The 17,597-nt window shown below is 49.2% G+C and overlaps 1 protein-coding gene across 3 annotated transcripts in view; it reads left to right on the top strand.

Annotated features, from left to right (window-relative positions):
- The window catches only part of Scml4 (Scm polycomb group protein like 4), a 106,362-nt gene extending 91,315 nt beyond the window's left edge, over window positions 1-15,047 (top strand). For all 3 annotated transcript variants that reach the window (XM_037200315.1, XM_037200316.1, XM_037200317.1), the window contains 3 exons: window positions 1,853-2,137; window positions 10,354-10,499; window positions 12,253-15,047. In XM_037200315.1, coding sequence (XP_037056210.1) covers window positions 1,853-2,137; window positions 10,354-10,499; window positions 12,253-12,378 — 557 coding nt within the window. In that variant the 3' untranslated portion in view covers window positions 12,379-15,047. The remainder of the gene's footprint in view (window positions 1-1,852; window positions 2,138-10,353; window positions 10,500-12,252) is intronic.
- Window positions 15,048-17,597: the final 2,550 nt, after the last annotated feature.

The following is a 17,597-nucleotide window of genomic DNA, read 5'->3' as shown; positions in this document are numbered from 1 at the left end:
TGATGTCACCTGTGGACTTTCGAAGCCTTTGTTAGGAGAGTCCCTTCTGTCCTGGTATTTCCTGATATTTATCATGAAAAGGCACAAAGTTTTGTCCTGAGTTTTTCTGCCTCTATTGAGATGATCATGTAGTCTTTACACTTTTGTATTCTATCAATATGGCATATTAATTTATTTTGGATGTTGAATTCCTCAATTCCTCCTTGGTTGGTGTAACTCTTCCTGAATGCCGTCAGGTTCAGTCTTGTTAGTACTTGAAGAGGATTTCTGCATCCATGTGATCAGGAGCCTGTTGCCTGGAATTCTCTTTTCCTGCGGTGTCTGTCTAGATTTGGTATCAAAATGGCACCAGCTTCATAAAACGAGTTGGAAAGCATTCTCTCCTCTTCTACTTTTTTGGAAGAATTTGTGAAAAATCTGTATTTTTTTTTTAATTTTGAAATGTTTGGTAGAGTTTGCCTCTAAGTCATTTGTGTTTTCTCTTTCTTTGTGGGTATTTTTTAAATTGCTAATTCAGTCTCTTACTACAGGACTATGCTATACAGTTTATCAATTCTTGAGTCAGCTCCAGTAATTTGACATTTCATTCAAATTACCTAATTAATTACAGACATTTATCATATGCTTTAACTTTTCTTATTCCTGGAAGGTTGAGGGAAAGATCTCTTTATTTCTGAATCTGGCGATCTGAGTTGCCTATATTTTTTGTCAGGTCATCTAAAGAACTGTTAATTTTCTTAGTGTTGTCAAAGAACCAGCTTTTGCTGTCACTGTTTTTACCTCCCAGTGTTTTTCTATTAAATTAATTTCTGCTCAAATCTCTATTCATTTGCTCTAAATTTAATTTGCTGTTTTTTACTGTCTTAAGGTGAATGGTTATTCATATGAAACTGTTCATCCTGTACAATACAAGGTGGCTTTATTTTATTTCATGCATACGGGTTATTTGCCTTGCATGCATGTCTGTATACCACATGCATGCCTGGTGCCTGCAGAGGCCGGAAGAGGGTGTTGGCTCCCTTGGACCTGGAGCTATGGACAGTTGTGTGTCAACGCATAGGTCCTAAGAATTGAGCCCAGGTCCTCTGGAAGAGCAGCAAGTGCTCTTAACTGCTGGGTCATCTCTCCAGCTCTAAAAATAGACGTTTTTTGTACCTGCAAAATTTACCAAGTTACTGCCGTGTTCTTAAGTCTTGAAGGCCTTTGTTTCCAGGCAGTCTCCATGGAAGTCCCCAGCAGTGGGGCCAGCTACTTGCCCTAATAACATCAAATACTAGATTTTCAGTACCTTCTTGAAGGAGAAATTGAGACATGTCTGGGTCCTGGGTTTCTTCATTGCCAATTCTAGAACACCTGTCCTTGTTACTGATTGTGTTTCTTTTGGGATATCAGGGTCTGTTTTGATGGTGTTTAATCTACAATTATTGATGAAGCTAAAATGATATGATTTTGAGGTGGGGGTGAGGGTAGAATGGTTTCCTCTTTATATCCATGATGTATTGAGACCTTTACACACACACACACACACACACACACACACACACACCATTGGTCACATGTACAGCTCACAAGCATAACTATTGATTTTGGGGGGAGGGGGTTATTTCCAAGCGATTAAGAGCCAAGATAGCTACTGTTCCTTCTAAACATGGAAGAACCCGTCTTTTGGTCCCTCTCTGCTGAGGCAAGATCTCAATCTGCTGCCAGCGCTCTTTGGACTCCTCTGTGTTCATTTCTCCTCTTCACAGATGCTCACTGGTAGTGGCGACCATGTCAGAGCAGGGTTTGTCAAGGCTGAGGTAGCTCCCTGGACTGCTCTCTCATGTCTTTCCCTGTGTCCCTTACGTTTCAGCCCAGGCGGCCCCTGCTGAAGAGTGTCTGGCGAACCCTGTAGGCATGAGCCGCTACAGCATGGACGCCTCCTCCACGGCCTTCGGCCACAGAGGCTCCTTGACCCACTCCTCCTCACAGTACTACAAGAGGCTCAACTCTGGAGACAGCCACCTTGGGGGGGGCCCTCCCGCTACCACCGGCGGTTCCCGTACCAACGCTGTGCCCTTAGGAGGTCCATCGACGCCTGGACTGAGGTTCCCAGCCTCCAGCCCCAAGAGGAGTGATGTGGAAGGAGACAGATGTGGTAATGTAACGCATGCCCTGGCTTCCTATGGCTTAATGGCCTCCACCCTGGTCGTGGAGACACAACTCGGGGTGGGTGGATTATATTACAGAGATTTGAACAATCACTTCTGGGAAAACAGGACTTTCTACAAGCCCCTTGAATTTTTGTTATTCTTATAGGCAGCCAATGTCAACTTTTTGATCGTAAATGAAGGAAATGACACATTAGGTTAGGAAGAATTAGTCCACTCACTCAAATGCCATTGACATTCAAGAGTCCAGTGAGGTGTTCCCTCTCAACGCAGGGCCTGGGGCCCTGTTCATCTTGTGTCTCCGCCATGCCCGTCTCTCTGGCCACCCTGCATCTAGTGGACAGGAGTGCGGATGACATCATGATGCCCTGTTAGGGATGGGCATGGATCCCACTCAAGATCCATTGGCAAGACTGGATCATTAGATCCCACTTACCCAGGAAGGAGCCCAGCTCTGTGCCCGGAAGAAAACAGCAGCACATGTGGGCAAAGAGTGTCTTTTGCATAGTGGGTGATTAATTCATCCGTGACCCGAGCTCACTGGAGAAGGCAGAAAAGACAAAATTGTCTCAGTGCTGGTCTTAGGCCCTCCCGTCTCCCTCACCAGAGAAAGGTAATACATGAAACATGCTTCAAGGAACTAGGTGGAGGCCATTCCGAGAGATGCTTTACAACAGGTGGGTCCAATCTGCAGCCTGTGGCCCTCCCGTAACCAGAGTAGCAATGAATTTAATATAATGCGTATCATATGACATCATATTGCCATGTCAAAGGTCTGGGCACCCTTGCTTCACAAAGTTGTTTTCCAGCTTTGGTATTTCATTAGTGGATTAGAAGCCACAGAGCAGAATGGATAATTTTGTGGATGAAGCAGCCTGGAATTCTGGATTTGCTATTCTCTAACTGTATGGCCCTATCCAAGTCCTCGTTTCTCTGTGCTTGTTTCCCTACCTGAGGGAAAAAAATTGAAGTTGGGTAGCAGCCACCCTTCCCTCACAGAATCATGAGGAAGGTTAAATGCGTTCACGTGTAGCTTTAGCAGAAGACCTATGGCCACAGTCAGCGGTTAATAACCACTGATACCGCAGACCCATGAGTATATCCCTCACAGGCCACAGCCTAGCTCCACAGCTGGAACTGCTGAAGAGGGTCCCGGGGATCTTCAGCTTGCTCGGCCATCATCACCCTCTGGGCTGACTGTGTGGGCCCTTAGACAAACCACATCTCTTCTCTAGGTATGGCTCCCTCCTCCTGTGGCTGCCATGAGTCATACCCGGGAGCTGTTTTGTACAATTCAAGACCCTCTACACACTTCCCTCAGATGGCTTCACCCATCCCAGATGAGCGAGCCCCAGATGGGCCTCTGTTGGCCAAGGATGGAAAGATCAGCAGGGACCCCTGAGGGAGAGGTGGCTATAAAAGACAGAACAATAAAATGATTCACTCTTTTTAGCTGCCGGACCTTTTCAGTGTAAGGATTCCGTTTACGGAGCCTCTGCAGAGTGCGGAAGGGAAAACGGAACACAGCAGCGAGCCGCTCAGCCATGCGGTCTCAGCAGAGAGCGAGGGACCGAGGTGGGAGGACAGGGGACAGGGGGCTGTGCCTCGTGTCTCTGAAAGAACTTTCCATTCCTGCCGCATCCCATTTTCTAGAATTTCTAGTCACGTGGCCAACAGCTGCAAAGGAAACTGGGAAATGTGGCTTTAATTCCAGGTGGAAATCAGGGACCCTGTTATAAAGAGATGGGGGAAGAGATGTGCAGGCAACTAGCACTCTGAGCAACACTTCCTTGTTAAGAATGTTGGTATTCTTCATTTTTCTTCCCCTGGTACTTTGCTCCCTAAGCATTACTCTGTCCTGCCACACAGTAGGGGGACCCCGCCCCCAGTTTTGTGAGGGTCATTTGTATTTGAATCCCTGACAGTCCAAGCAAAAGGAGGCCTGTGTTAAACGTTCATTTGCCAAGCACCGACCAGGGACCGCTTTTTACTGCTCCTTATGGTTTACATGTTCTAATGTATCGCTTCTAAGATGTGTTACCACATACACTTCCAGGAAACACAGATCAAGAGGTCTGTCAGTTGTTGAACCAAGCTGGCGTGGCTGACTCCAAAGTTTGGGTCTATCCAAACCACTCAGGAGCTTTGCTTGCACTGTTTCTGAGGGTCCTTTCCCGTGTGGAAGGGGATGGAGAAGAGGGTGACGGGAATCCAGCCCCGCCTTGACTCTTTATCCCGGGCCTCTCCACAGTTGCTCTGCTTGAAGCAAACCTGCCTAGCTACCAGTGATTAGAAACCATGGCGGTTCAGCATGCAATACCAGCAAGAGGGAAAGCCTTAGCTTCCTACCCATCTTCGCCCACCTGCCAGCCTGCGCCCCTGCTGAGGGTCCTTCGCTCTCTTCTCTCTGTTAAAGCCCTTTCCCTCTCTGAGTACTGCTTGATGTTCCTCTGAAATTACATCCCAGCTGAAATCCGTTGGCATCCAAAAACTGTATCTCTTTCAGTGGGTTTGACCCAACTCATAAACCCTTCGAGAAACCTAGAAATGGATTTTCTCCCTAGCTACTAATCACAATGGTTTAAAACCGCAGAGTCTGGGAAGCTGGACCTGGCTGCAGGCCGGAGGGGAGCGGGTGATGACGTGTCCAGTTCTCGCTGCCTTTCCCTCCCGTGTGAAGCCTTGCTCAGCCTCCTGCTGTCCTTGGAGATGGAGCTGGTGCCTGGGCTGCCAAGCCCTGCCAGCACCAAGGTGCTGCATGGAATGTGGTTTCCCTGGGGTTTAAGCTGCCCCTCAGGTGAATATTTGGGAGCTCCTGTCTCTCATCCCAGATACAGTCAGCCAGAGCTATAAAGGGCCGTCAAGAGGTTTCAGATAACAAAAGCTTCCTGAACATGCTATAGAATTCCCAACCACAGGCAGCTCCAAGATGTAGGATCAGTAGCAAAATACATCCGACACTGTCCTTACAGCTCAGATGTTTCCTGTGGGATGGAGTTGGCTTCCATGGGATGTGGTGTCGGTGAGGGATAGAGATAATTCTGCTAGTAAAAGAATGAGGATGAGCTGGGCAGTGGTGGCGCACGCCTTTAATCCCAGCACTCGGGAGGCAGAGCCAGGCGGATCTCTGTGAGTTCGAGGCCAGCCTAGGCTACCAAGTGAGTCCCAGGAAAGGCGCAAAGCCACACAGAGAAACCCTGTCTCGAAAAACCAAAAAAAAAAAAAATAAATAAATAAATAAAAAAATAGAATGAGGATGAATTGCCTCATGTGAGGCCCGGCATCTGCAGAGGCAAGAAAAGCCTTCCTCACTGTGGTGGGGAGGAAAGAGTTAGGGCCGCGATGATGCGGGAAATCACACTGGATGCTTTGGCGTCCTGTCAGGCAGAAGGGGCTTCGCTTATAGCAATTATAAACCACGTATTTCTGAGCAGGGTTGGACTGGTTGGTGGTGGGACTTAGGGCCTGGATCTACTGGACATTTATGGGATGGCGTAGAAGAATCCCAGCTGACTTTGGGGCTAATTCTGACCTTTACAGCCTTATCCTGTTGATCCTGGCTGCCCAAGATGGCAGGTAACTAAGGGACTGGGGCGTTCTGGTCAGCAGATGTCCACTGAGCACCTAGGCAGGGACGCTTCTCACTCTCCATTGCCTTGGACACACACCTGAGGCCTTCAGAGCATCAGTGTCAGCAGCCTGTGGTCCCCTGGGTCAGGCAGGGCCTGGGGTTGGAGGGATCCTGGAGATCCTGCCCCACCCCTCCTGTACTCTGGAGAAGTGCGGAGCCGTGCCCAGCTGTGGGAGGCGGGAGTTCTGGCTCCTGGCTCATCCTGGCTGTCACTCACTTGTCTCACTCCCCCACACTGTTCGCTCAAGTTTCCCCTGAATTATGAATGAGCAAAAACCAATTATGTGTGCGTTCGTGGGAACGCAGGAGACAGAAAGAGCTCTGCAGATGTGGTGCAAGTTCCTGCACTGTGGAAGAGGCCGAGGGATTGCTTTTCAGCACTGGGTCTGTTTTTCCGTTAACCGTGAGTTTGGCTTCAGGAGAATCACAAGATTGCATTATGTGCCCCTTCACCACTGGGTCTCACTTTTCACATCTCCACAGCCCACGAGGAGTGGCATGAGAAAGCACAGCTTTCCCAGCGCTGGAGAATGGTGTGGATGGCGAGTGCTTTGCATGCGTTGTCCACACAGGAGCTCCGTTCATTCAGCCCATCATGGCTTACCTATCCCATCTGCCCGCTCTGGCTGTGCCGGACTGGGTGCATCTGTCTTCCTGACACCTTCCCAGAGGCTGGAGCAGGGTGTGGTGGCGTGTTGATTTTTCTCTGTGAGGGCAAGCCTGCTGCTGGCAGGTTTCATTTTCCTTCTCCACAGTGAGTTTCTGTGCTCTGGATGAGAGGAACTCCTGAGGTGTGACTTAGGCTACCTGCTGTCCTTTCTTGGATGACTAAAAGACCCTTCAGAAATACTCCTGAGCCAGCCTGGCTGCTCATCCACCATCCTGAAAAAGGGGAAAATGCCCACAGCTGGCACTAAGTCCCGAGCATGGAGAACACTTGCCTCGGTGTCTCGAGTCTGCTCTCTACAGCCCTCACTGAGAGCATCCCCCTCCGAGACAAACCAGGAGCCCTCTGCTCTGCTACAGACCGCACTAGTAAGCCGGGCGGTGGTGGCGCACGCCTTTAATCCCAGCACTCGGGAGGCAGAGCCAGGCGGATCTCTGTGAGTTCGAGGCCAGCCTGGGCTACCAAGTGAGTTCCAGGAAAGGCGCAAAGCTACACAGAGAAACCCTGTCTCGAAAAACAAAAAAACAAAAAACCCAAAAAAACAAAAAAAAAAAACCCAAAAACCAGACCGCACTAGTGTCCCTGACCTCACTCAAGGGAGTTCAGAACCCTGCGCAGGATCTTATCAGTGGGCTAGACTTCCCCTCCTTCCTGCCAAGTATAGGAAATTAGATTTGACCTCTGCTCTCCTGGCTCCAGAATCATTTTTGGACTAAAGACTTCCCGTCTTTGTAGTCAGGACATCTATTACCACCCTGATTAACAGCCATGCTCCCGTGGGCGGGTCCTGGAGACAGATGTGGTTTCTGTGATTCTGCGGCCCCATGTTGAGTGCAGATGTCTTTAAATGGAGTCAGAAATCATCTTTCGCTGGTGCACATCAGTGTTGGAAGGCTCTGAGAAGCATTAACAGTTTCTTAGCAAGATGCTTGGTGCCAAACCACCTTATGGGATTCCGGGTCCAACAAGGAAAGGTCGGGGAAAAAAAATTCAAAGTAAACCCAGTTCTCAACCGGCACAGATTCAGAGATGTGGCGGCTTGCTTCTCTCGGGGCAGGAGCACTGGGCACTTCTCAGGCATAGCAAAGCGGGAGGGGAAGCGTGGAAGAAAACAGTTTCCTCTTAAGACTTAGAGAAGGGCACGGACATCGGCTTCTCAGCTCCTAGAATTCTCCTGTAGGGAAGCTGCTGTTTGTTCAGAATCTTGGCCTTTTTCTAGCCTTGAAGCAGTAGCAAGGATCACTCACATAAAGCTAGCATGTTTCTGCAAAACATATCGATCCATTTCACGGTTGTCAAAGCCACTCTTCGAGTATATTTATTGTCTGCACAGCTGCAGAGGGGTCAATGTAATATATGACCCCTGTAATGAGAGGATTTGGGTTGTATTGGTCACCAAACACTTCTCCCAAGACCAAGACAGGGAAGGAAGTGCTTGGTACATGACTGTGAAATGAACATTGAGGATTCTCGGGGGTAAAATCTAAAGGCTACAGAAAAATATGTGAGTGATGGTACTGCAAAGGATGTGGTCCCTGGGCTAGCAGCCTCTTGTGTTCATGTTCTCTCTCTCTCTCTCTCTCTCTCTCTCTCTCTCTCTCTCTCTCTCTCTCTCTCTCATTTGTGTGTATGTGTATACAACATGTGACTACATCATGTACATGTCCATTTGTGTGTGAGTGGCACTCTGTGTGCACCATCATACTCATATGGAGGTTCAGAGTCAATCTGGTGTTGGGTCCTTGCCTTTCCACCTTGTTCAAGCCAGGGTCTCCTTGCTGTTTTCCTGCTCTGTGCACTAGGCTGGCTGGCTGGCTCACAGGCTTCCAGGGCCTCTTCTGACCCCTCCTCTTAGCTCCTCTTAGGAGTTCTGGGATTGCAACACCTCTGTTATACATCTTCTTTTTATGTCAGTTTTGGGGTTCTTGTGCTTGTATGACAAATGTGTTATCCGCTGAGACATCACCCCAGTTCCTAATCCCTGGGCTTTGATGGTTGATGGGATATCAGTGGGAAGGAGGAGAGCAAACAGGGAAGCAATAGGAAGACGGGCCATAATCAGTGTGCCCAGATGGATGTGGAGGGGACCTCTTTCTCTCTATGGAACACTTGTAGGTTGACCAGAAGGCCCAGTTCTTGCCCACTTCAGTACCCATAACCAGCCCTGATCTAAGATAAATTGTCGTCTAGTCACAAGCAAGGGAAGCTCCAGGATTTGTCCCTAGGTCCTCCAGTCCAAAGTCCTTCCTCTGCATCTAAGAAAGGAAGGGACTATGGAATCACAATACGCCTATTGACTTAGAGATATAGTGCATAGGCAAGGGGACTCAGAGGGACCTTGAGTGGCAGATGTATACAGACACATCTTGGTCTCGGGGACAGCCTGAGACAGTGGCAGTCATATGCTAGACAGAAAAGAGCAGAAACAAGGAGACCCTTGGGAATCGTCTTGGAGGGGGGGGTCCAGGTATATTTCCTACTTTTCTCATTCCTGTGAACAAATACTTGACAAGAAGCAACTAAAGGGACAGGGGGCCTAGGTCAGCTCAGTTTGGGGTTACAGCCCCACATGACCAGGGCATGGAAGCAGAAGTTGCTTGAGGTGGGACCGTGGAGCTTGGACAGTTCTAGGTATACCAGAGAGCAGAGAAAGGGGAACGCTGGCATTTACCTGGCCGTCTTAGCCAGAGATTCTATTGCCGTGACGAAACACCATGAGGAAAAGCAGCTCAGGGAGGAAGGGGTTGGATTCTTCTCACAGCTTGTAGTCCACCATCCAGGATAATCATGGCAGGGACTCAAGGCAGGAACCTGGAGAAAGGAACTGATACGGAGGCCATGGAGGAGGGCTGCCTACTGGCTTGCTCGGCTTGCTTTCTTATAGCACCCAGGACCACCAGCCCAGAGGTGGCCCTGCCCACGGTGAGCCAGCTGGGCCCTCCCTCATCAATCATCAGTCAAGACAACACACCACAGCTTGCCTACAGCCAATCCGGTGGGAACGTCTTCTCAATTGAGTTTCCTTCTTCCAGAATGATTCTGGCATGTATCAAGTTCACATAAAAGTAGCCAGCACACTGGCTTTCTCCACCACTCCCCCATTCAGTCTGAGAGCCCAGCCTCTGGGTGGTGGCACTCACATTTAGGGTGTGTCTTTCCTTCTCTCAGGAAATGCTTCCCAGAGGTGTGTCTCCTGGGTCATTCTAAATCCAGTCACGCAGACAATACAGATTAGCCACACCATTATTGATCTGAGTTTCCCAAAGATTCAGCAGGGAGAGGCCCCAGTGGGAGAGGCACCCTCCTAAGGGCTCAGAAGAACCCAGTACTGGGGACAAAGGACAAACAGCGAGTTAACACCATCTTCCTCTGAGAGCAGGTATAGACAGACCCCCCCAGAGCTGCTGGGGGTAAAGTGGCCAATTAGCCACTCTGCAAAGTCCAAAAGTAAACCACCTCAGTTCTGCCACAGCTGCCATCTCCAGGGGACCCAGAAAGGGCCTGGTATCACTTGGCCGCACAGCCCACAGAGGCCCGTTGTATTGCCACTTAGCTTACCGGCCCCAGCCACCAAGAGCTGGCTGTAGCAGACCCTGGGCCCCGGGCAGAGGCTCTGGAGAACTTCAGCTGCACCAGGACTTCTGTTTGTTGAGGACAAGAGCTCCCCCCAAACTCCCTTTCCTGGACAGCATGGCACAGAGCAGCTGCCGCCTGTCTGTGTCCTTGCTCCTCGCTGAGCGGCCGCTCAGAATTCACCGGCCACAGAGTCGCTTGGCCATACCGTGGACTTCAGAGCACCGAGGACTCCTCCCAGGCCAGCCAGGGTGGGTGCCCCGAGAAGGCAGTACCAGGAGGGCGCTGATCTCCGCTGGCTCATGGTCCCTCCTCTGCTCGTTCCCTTCCAGCCTCCAGCCCCTCTCCAGAGGTGCCAGACATCAGGCGACTGAGCAGCAGAAACCCTTCGACCTGGACCGTGGAGGACGTGGTTCGGTTTCTGAAGGACGCTGACCCTCAGGCTCTGGGGCCTCATGTGGAGCTCTTCAGAAAGCATGTATGCAAGGAGTGGGTCTGGAGGGAAGGCCAGGGATTGGGATGCATGGGGTAAGAGAGGAGTTCAGGATCCCTCAAATGCTTGTGATCTAGACTAAGCCCTACCTGTTAGTCATGAGTGAGCCAGAGATGAGAGAGATGGAGGCAACCGTAGGCCTGTCAGAGCAGAGTGACCAACAGTTTTGTGTTTTTAAGTCATATTTCTCTCTTCTATTCTCTCTCTTGGGCCTTGACTGCTTTTCTGCACATCCATCCACCCATTCATCCATTCATCCATCCATTCATCCACCCATCCATCTACCCACCCATCCATCATTCACCCATCCATCATTCACCCATCCATCCATCCATCCATTCATCCATCCATCCATCCACCCATGCACGCATCCATCCATCCACCCATCCATCTACCCACCCATCCATCATTCACCCATCCATCCATCCATCCATCCATCCATCCATCCATTCATCCATCCATCCATCCACCCATGCACCCATCCATCCATCCACCCATCCATTCATCCATCCATCCATCCATCCATCCATCCATCCATCTACCCATTCATCCATCTATCCATCCATCCACCTATCCATCCATCCATCCATCCACCCATCCACCCATCCACCCACCCACTTACCCATCCACCCATCCACCCATCCACCCACCCATTCATCCACCCACCCATTCATCCATCCATCTATCCACCCATCCATCCACCCATCCATCCATCCATCCATCCATCCATCCATCCATCCACCCGCCCAACCAGTATGCATCCAATAGTCATTTACAGCACACCTACAACATGCCAGGCAAACTGTGGTCCAGCCTGTGCCTACTGTTTAGAGCAGTGGTTTCTCAACCTTCCTACTGCTGTGACCCTTTAATACAGTTGTGAACCCAACCATAAAATTATTTTGTTGCTAACTCATAACTGTAATTTTGCTACTGTTATGAATCATAATGTAAATATCTGTGTTTTTCAAAGGTCTTAGGCAACCCCTGTGAAAAGGTCATTCGACCTCAAAGGCTGAGAACCACTGGCTTAGATGGTTAAATGAGAAAATACACATAAATGCGTTACATGAGGCCTCACTTGTACAGCCTTCATGTAAATGTTATAATCATTTAGCTACTTCTGAAATATATAAGTAAGGAGATGATAAGTAGGGAGAAAGATAAGAATTATTAGGTTACTTGCCCAGCTCACTATATTAATTCTGGATTGCTGATATAAGAAATTTTACAAATCCAGGGCCTTGAGACAATGGACATTGCTTGTCTTTATTTCTGTGGTCAGGCAGGAGCCTGGCCAGAGTCTCCATAGGCTAAGATCCAGGTGTTTTCAGGGATACATTCTTATTTTAGGGGCAACGTGCTTGCCTTTCCCAGCTTCATGGTCCTCTTTAGAGCCAGGAACATCAGTCAGGGTCCCCTCGGGCTGACCAGTCTGTGGATGGGTTTAGTTGAATGACAGATATCATACATGGGCGGGACTGGGCGGGACGTTCTTTCTGAGTCCTTCAATCAGGAAAGGTCGGGAATCTGAAAGGTACAAGGTGAACGACTTCAGGGAGGACATCTTGTTTGTTTGCTTTAATTGTCCCCAAGAGCTCTCCCAGAACCAATAGCGCGCGGTCTCTAATCGAATCACCCGCCCTTTGACCGCCCCGTTAGCTCACCTTGACCGGAGCTGCCGTCCGGCTGCTCTGACTGTCTCCTGAGTTTTCTCTTCCCCATCCCTTCCCACCAGGAGATTGATGGCAATGCCTTGCTGTTGCTGAGGAGTGACATGATCATGAAATACCTGGGACTGAAGCTGGGACCCGCACTGAAACTCTGCTACCACATTGACAAGCTGAAGCAAGCCAAGTTCTGAAGTGGGTAGAGTCGGAAGCAAAGCCCCAGACCTCAAGATCGTCTTCTGCCTGGCCAGCACCCAGCCAGCATCACAAGTAGATTGTCTTCTTACAAGTGATGGCCACAAAGACTTTGTGTTTTTACAAAATGTGCCTCTTTGCCGTTTCTAACATTCCAAATGGCCCCTTTCAGAGGCTCGACTGTGTTCATTGATTGTCAGAAAAATCACAAAAGGCCTGTTACATTTAATGTTCCTCACATGCTGGTCACTCTTTATGGGTGCTATTTATGTCATGACAGAGTGGATAACTGAACGCTGCCACCCGAGGAGAGCCCTGGAAGGGGCTTTCAAAGTTGAGAAGGACCTTGTCCTTGGTGGTGGTGTGGGGTTGCCCACAGCAAAAGCAGCCTCCCCTGTTCTGGGGACCTATCAGCCTGAGCCTCACTGGAGTCAGCTCTGGGGTGACTTTCTCCCGAGGATGACTTGCCTCGCCTTGCGCTATCTGAAAACTTCAAGTTTTTTGGCTCCCTCAAAGAACAGTGAGGGAAAGATGTTTTCTAGCTCCTGCAGTCCTTCATTGCTCCACCAGAGGGCAGACTGCACTGCTAATGAGAATTCAGGATGCTGACTGCTGTGGTCTGCTCATTCAGAACTCATGGCTGCGTTAGGACTTCTATGAGCAAGATCTGGCCTGGACTGGGACAGGGGATTAATGCCACAGTCAGCATCCCAGATTGCCACTTGAGAAGAAATTGTGATCTGGAGGGTTCCAGATTCACTGCTGACTGACTGGGGAGGGAAGAATCTGGACACAACTGTCTGCCTAAACAAAGATTTGGAGTCCCTTCCCTCCCAGACTCTTGCTGAGGGCTGAGATGCGGGCGTGCTGAAGGATCTTGGTGACATTTATTGATGTGCGCTTCTTGAAGAAAAAGGAGGGGAGAAAAACTATCTCAACAAAGCGTGGAATGGGAGCGCTGATTTTGAGTTATGTGGCCGCATTCTGTGGCTGTGTCTGTGGCTAATTTTTCTAGTCCTCGACAAATACACAGATGTGTTTTTATTGGGTTTAATTCAATTTACAAATAGGTTTTTACTCTTCACTGTGAAGTAATAAGAAAAAAATTGATTTTCTTCCCTTTGCAGCTGTGTCTAGCGAGGGACGGAGCCGCGGTTTACCGGGCAGAAGGCTGACCTCTTTCTGCTGTCCGTGGTCAAGTCCTTTCTTTCCCTCTGTTTATAAAGACTCTTAGAGAACTCCTGGGCACATCTTTTTTCTTAAAGGCGCGTCTGGGGAAGGTGAGGATCAAGAGTAACACAGGGGTTCCCATGGCCACCGCATGAATTAGGAAAGGCGTCTCCGCCTAGGCTGCAGCCTGAGCAAGGTCTCAGCTGGCATGTGGAGCCGGGGGGGTGTTGACCCCTCAGCTCTCAGCCAGATGTCCTGCTCCAGAACGAGGTAAGGGTAGCTTCTGGGATGGAGCTACCTACTGTACAGATCGGCTAGAATTTAGGCGAAGTCCACAGGAACTATTCCATGGTGTGCTACAGGGCCCACTTTGATGTCCCCTGTTGGAGAAAGTGTGACCTGACACCCGCAGGATCTCTGTTAATGTACACCGGTGGTTGGACTTGAAATATGACAGAGAAGGGGAAGAATGTCCCAAAGCTTCCCACCACAGGGAACTTGATCAGTTTCAGATGAGCAGGATGTCTGGTATTTTTAGCATGCGACAAAATGACCTTGAATCAGACCTTGGGGAGAATCTTTAAGAAGTTAGAAGCAGTGAGCAGAGTCTGCCTTGCGACAGCTTGTTAGGGCTAGGTGCTCGCCGCCACTCTGAGTTAGAGCCTTGTCTCAAAGAGTGCCAGACAGTTCATAGAGACAGAACCAGCTGCTGGTGTGGATGCAGTGACAGCTGGAAACATTGCTCCCCTAGCTGTGGGTGCCCTCTCCCTGTAGACTCATGATACCTCTTCCAGGGACACAGATTTCTTAGTGACTTGCAGGATTAAGCTTTCCAAATGTCCTGCCTGACCTTATCTGTGCCTCCCTGGTGTCCCCAAGTTAAAATATGCCCAAACAAGTCAAAGAGAAGCCAGCCTCAAGGAGTCTTTGAAGGAGAGCTGGGACCTGGTTCAAGTCTATGGGGGGCCTGGAGCTGTGTCCCCACACGACGCCTCTCGGTCAGGTGCTGTCTTATTTCACACAAAGCCTTAAATTAGTTTGATTGCAGAATCGCAGACATTTAAGGTTTGGCCAAAGTTTTAAAAATGAAGAAACCGAGAAGCAGTTTCGTTCTTCTTGGCATGAAGGCTGCCACGTCACGGAATAACCAGTGGAACCAATTCTTCTTGCCTGTTTTGCATGGAATCTAATTAGCTGACCAAATCATTGTAGCAATGCTGCAATTATAATTAATTTCCATCCCTCTCAAAACCCTTGTCAAACAGGGCAGCTAAATAGCTTCTCAAATGTAAAACATGCCAGGCCATTTCCTCTAAACAGACCTGAAAGGTCAGGCTACAGGGGTTACTCTGGTCCAGATGAGAAGGACTTGAACTCACATTTGACAGATAAGACATTTGCTATTCCGTCTGCATAGCTTTGCTTCAGGTTGTAGTGAATAATGATCAAATTTTGCATAATTCCAAATTAAAGAGTGTGTGTGCTCATGCTCCAAACATTTCCAATTACATTTGTCTGTTAAACACTTGGGAAAAAAAAAATCAAGAGATAATCCTGTTGCCTAAAGCATTTTAAATGTTTTATGAAACACATTATTCCCTTTGTGAAGGTTTTAGATAAAAGATGTGGGATGTGTGTGTATGTATATGTGTGTGTGTGTGTGTGTGTGTGTGTGTGTGTGTGTGTTTGGGTGTGTGTGGGGGTGTGTGTATGTATCTCCTGATACTGGAGCTGGAATATGGGAGGAAGTGGTTGGGGGTAAACCATGTTTTTAAGCATCTTTCCGGCTTTGTAATGTGGAGGCAAAGCCAGTTTAATCCTACTGCTGTTACTAGAAGGTGTTCCCTCCTACTGTCGCGGGCCTGGCCTGTGGACAGCTAGATGACCAGAGCAATTCTGGCTTCTGGACTTGTTCCTCTCACGCGGCTGACTTGACATGTCAAACCCGGGGACCGGGATGCCTGAGGAAAGGGCACCCTGGGGAGCCCCAGGCAGAGAACTGCTGACTAACGGTCCGTTCGTGTCTGCCAAGGAGGACATGGACCTGCTATTTCTCTTCAACGGGTTTGTCAGTGGTGTTTCCCTTTCAGTAGAAATAAAGGGGCAGAAAACTTCTCAGAAAGACCAAAACCGAGTTAAAAATTAGTACCTTGGGAAGGGATGCTGGGCTGAGAGTTTCAGAAGCAACCAGAACATGCAAACGCGTACGTTTCATAGGAAGACAATAAAAGAGCAGTTGTGTCTCGGCCCATGACACGGCCGTCACCTAGTTTCACATCTCTGTGCCATCACAGAATACTTCTTAACATTGAAACTTTAAATTAAAAAAAGAAAGTTTTTTAGATTCTCTTATGAGGGTTTTGCTGACTCTTTGAAGAAAATTGGAAACAACTGATGTTCTATTTGAACATTATCATCATCAGAAAGTCTTGACAGGCTTTCTGATCTCTTCCTGAGGAACGGAGAGGTGTTCCTACACATAAGCTATGGGATGTGTGCTCACGGTGGGGCCAGGCTCACACTCTTTAAACCACAGCTAAAGACATGGGCTGTGAAGGAGTAGCTTTTTTCTTTTTAACTGCCACATCTTGTTAAGAAGGGGTGACAAAAAAATCCAACTGTGCTTTTTTTTTTTTAACATGAACACACTGAGATGAGCCCCCTGCCCCCCCCCTTTCCTGCTGTGTGGCCATGTGACTTTACTCTCAGTTCCATGAGAGGACCAGACTGAAAACCTCTGAGGGAAACCCAGCAGATGGTCAGATGTCCAGAGGCACAAACATGCCTGCTTCCATATTGCCAAGCTAACGGCAGCTGTCCAGCAGCCCGACTCCAGGGCATGGATGCTGGAGCCTCAGCCCCTCCATGTCCTTCCCGCCAAGGCTTAGCCTCATCCAACGTGATTCCTTCACGGACAATTGGAAGCTGGGTTTTTTTTGGAAATCTCGTATTTACTTGAAAGAGGATCACTCTTATTTACTGCCACCAGTTAAAGATTACGGCAACATGTCTGCTAACAATTTGCTTTGTGTAATTTCGTTCTAATGCTAATAAACAACAGCTGGGGCACTTCCTGCACTAAGTTCCTCTGTGGTTACAGTGAGGCCGTCACCCGGGCTGCGCCAAGCGCCGAGCCTAAGAGCGCACACTCTGCCCGACGACGCTGTGCTGGGCAGCCAGCCGCACATTCCCCAAGCTGCGCCCCTGACCATGTGCTACACTTCCTACCTGGAGACCCGGGATTTCTCAGGACACTTAGCAGGAGCACGTGCTACACTCCCTACCTGGAGACCCGGGGTTTCTCGGGACACTTGGCAGGAGGCAGAGAAGGTAGAGGTCAAGAAAGACACCATATCGCAGGCCAGCGGCCAGCAGGACCAGGACGCAGAAAGAATGGGAGGACGGGAAGATGACAGACGTATGTCAGGGTGGAGAACTGGCTTGATGATGATTGAATCACGATTCTAGATACCGAGGGGACAGCAACCTCTTTGAACAGATCCATGAGCTGCTCAGACTTGCGCCATCCACATGGCCTGAGCCCTGTGGCTCAGTGCTTAATGCTGAGGCAGAAGAGCAAGCCTGTCTCCTACCAGCCCTACCCCCCACCCTCCCACCCCCCCACCCCCCACCCCCCCACCCCGCCACACACACAGGACACACCCACAGCTTGCTTCTTCAAACAGCTCGCTGGGAAATGACGCCCACCGTGTCTTTTCTCAGCAGCCACATGCTACCAAAGGCTACTTTCATCAGAAATGGAGCAGCCTCAAATCTCCTGATGACTCTACCTCCCCACTCAGGATTGCCTTCCCTGCGAGCATGAGAGGTGGCCCTGCTTGGCTTCTTCCGTTACAGAGAGTTCCCTCCCCTAGGAGCTGGCTTATCGCTCTGTTGGACAGTTCTGGTTGTAATAAAAAAATTATATTTCTCAGGGAGACACAGATGTCTGTGAATCAGACACGAACGTCTGAGGTGAAGCCAACTCTGAAATCTTTGTCTTTTTAATAGAGTTTATCCATGCAGTGGCCACCTCTAAAACACAGAA

Source organism: Peromyscus leucopus, chromosome 8a, assembly GCF_004664715.2.
Source record: "Peromyscus leucopus breed LL Stock chromosome 8a, UCI_PerLeu_2.1, whole genome shotgun sequence".
NCBI classification, from domain to species: domain Eukaryota; kingdom Metazoa; phylum Chordata; class Mammalia; order Rodentia; family Cricetidae; genus Peromyscus; species Peromyscus leucopus.
Note: the sequence above shows the minus strand (reverse complement) of the source record. Positions and strands in the feature narration are given on the sequence as shown.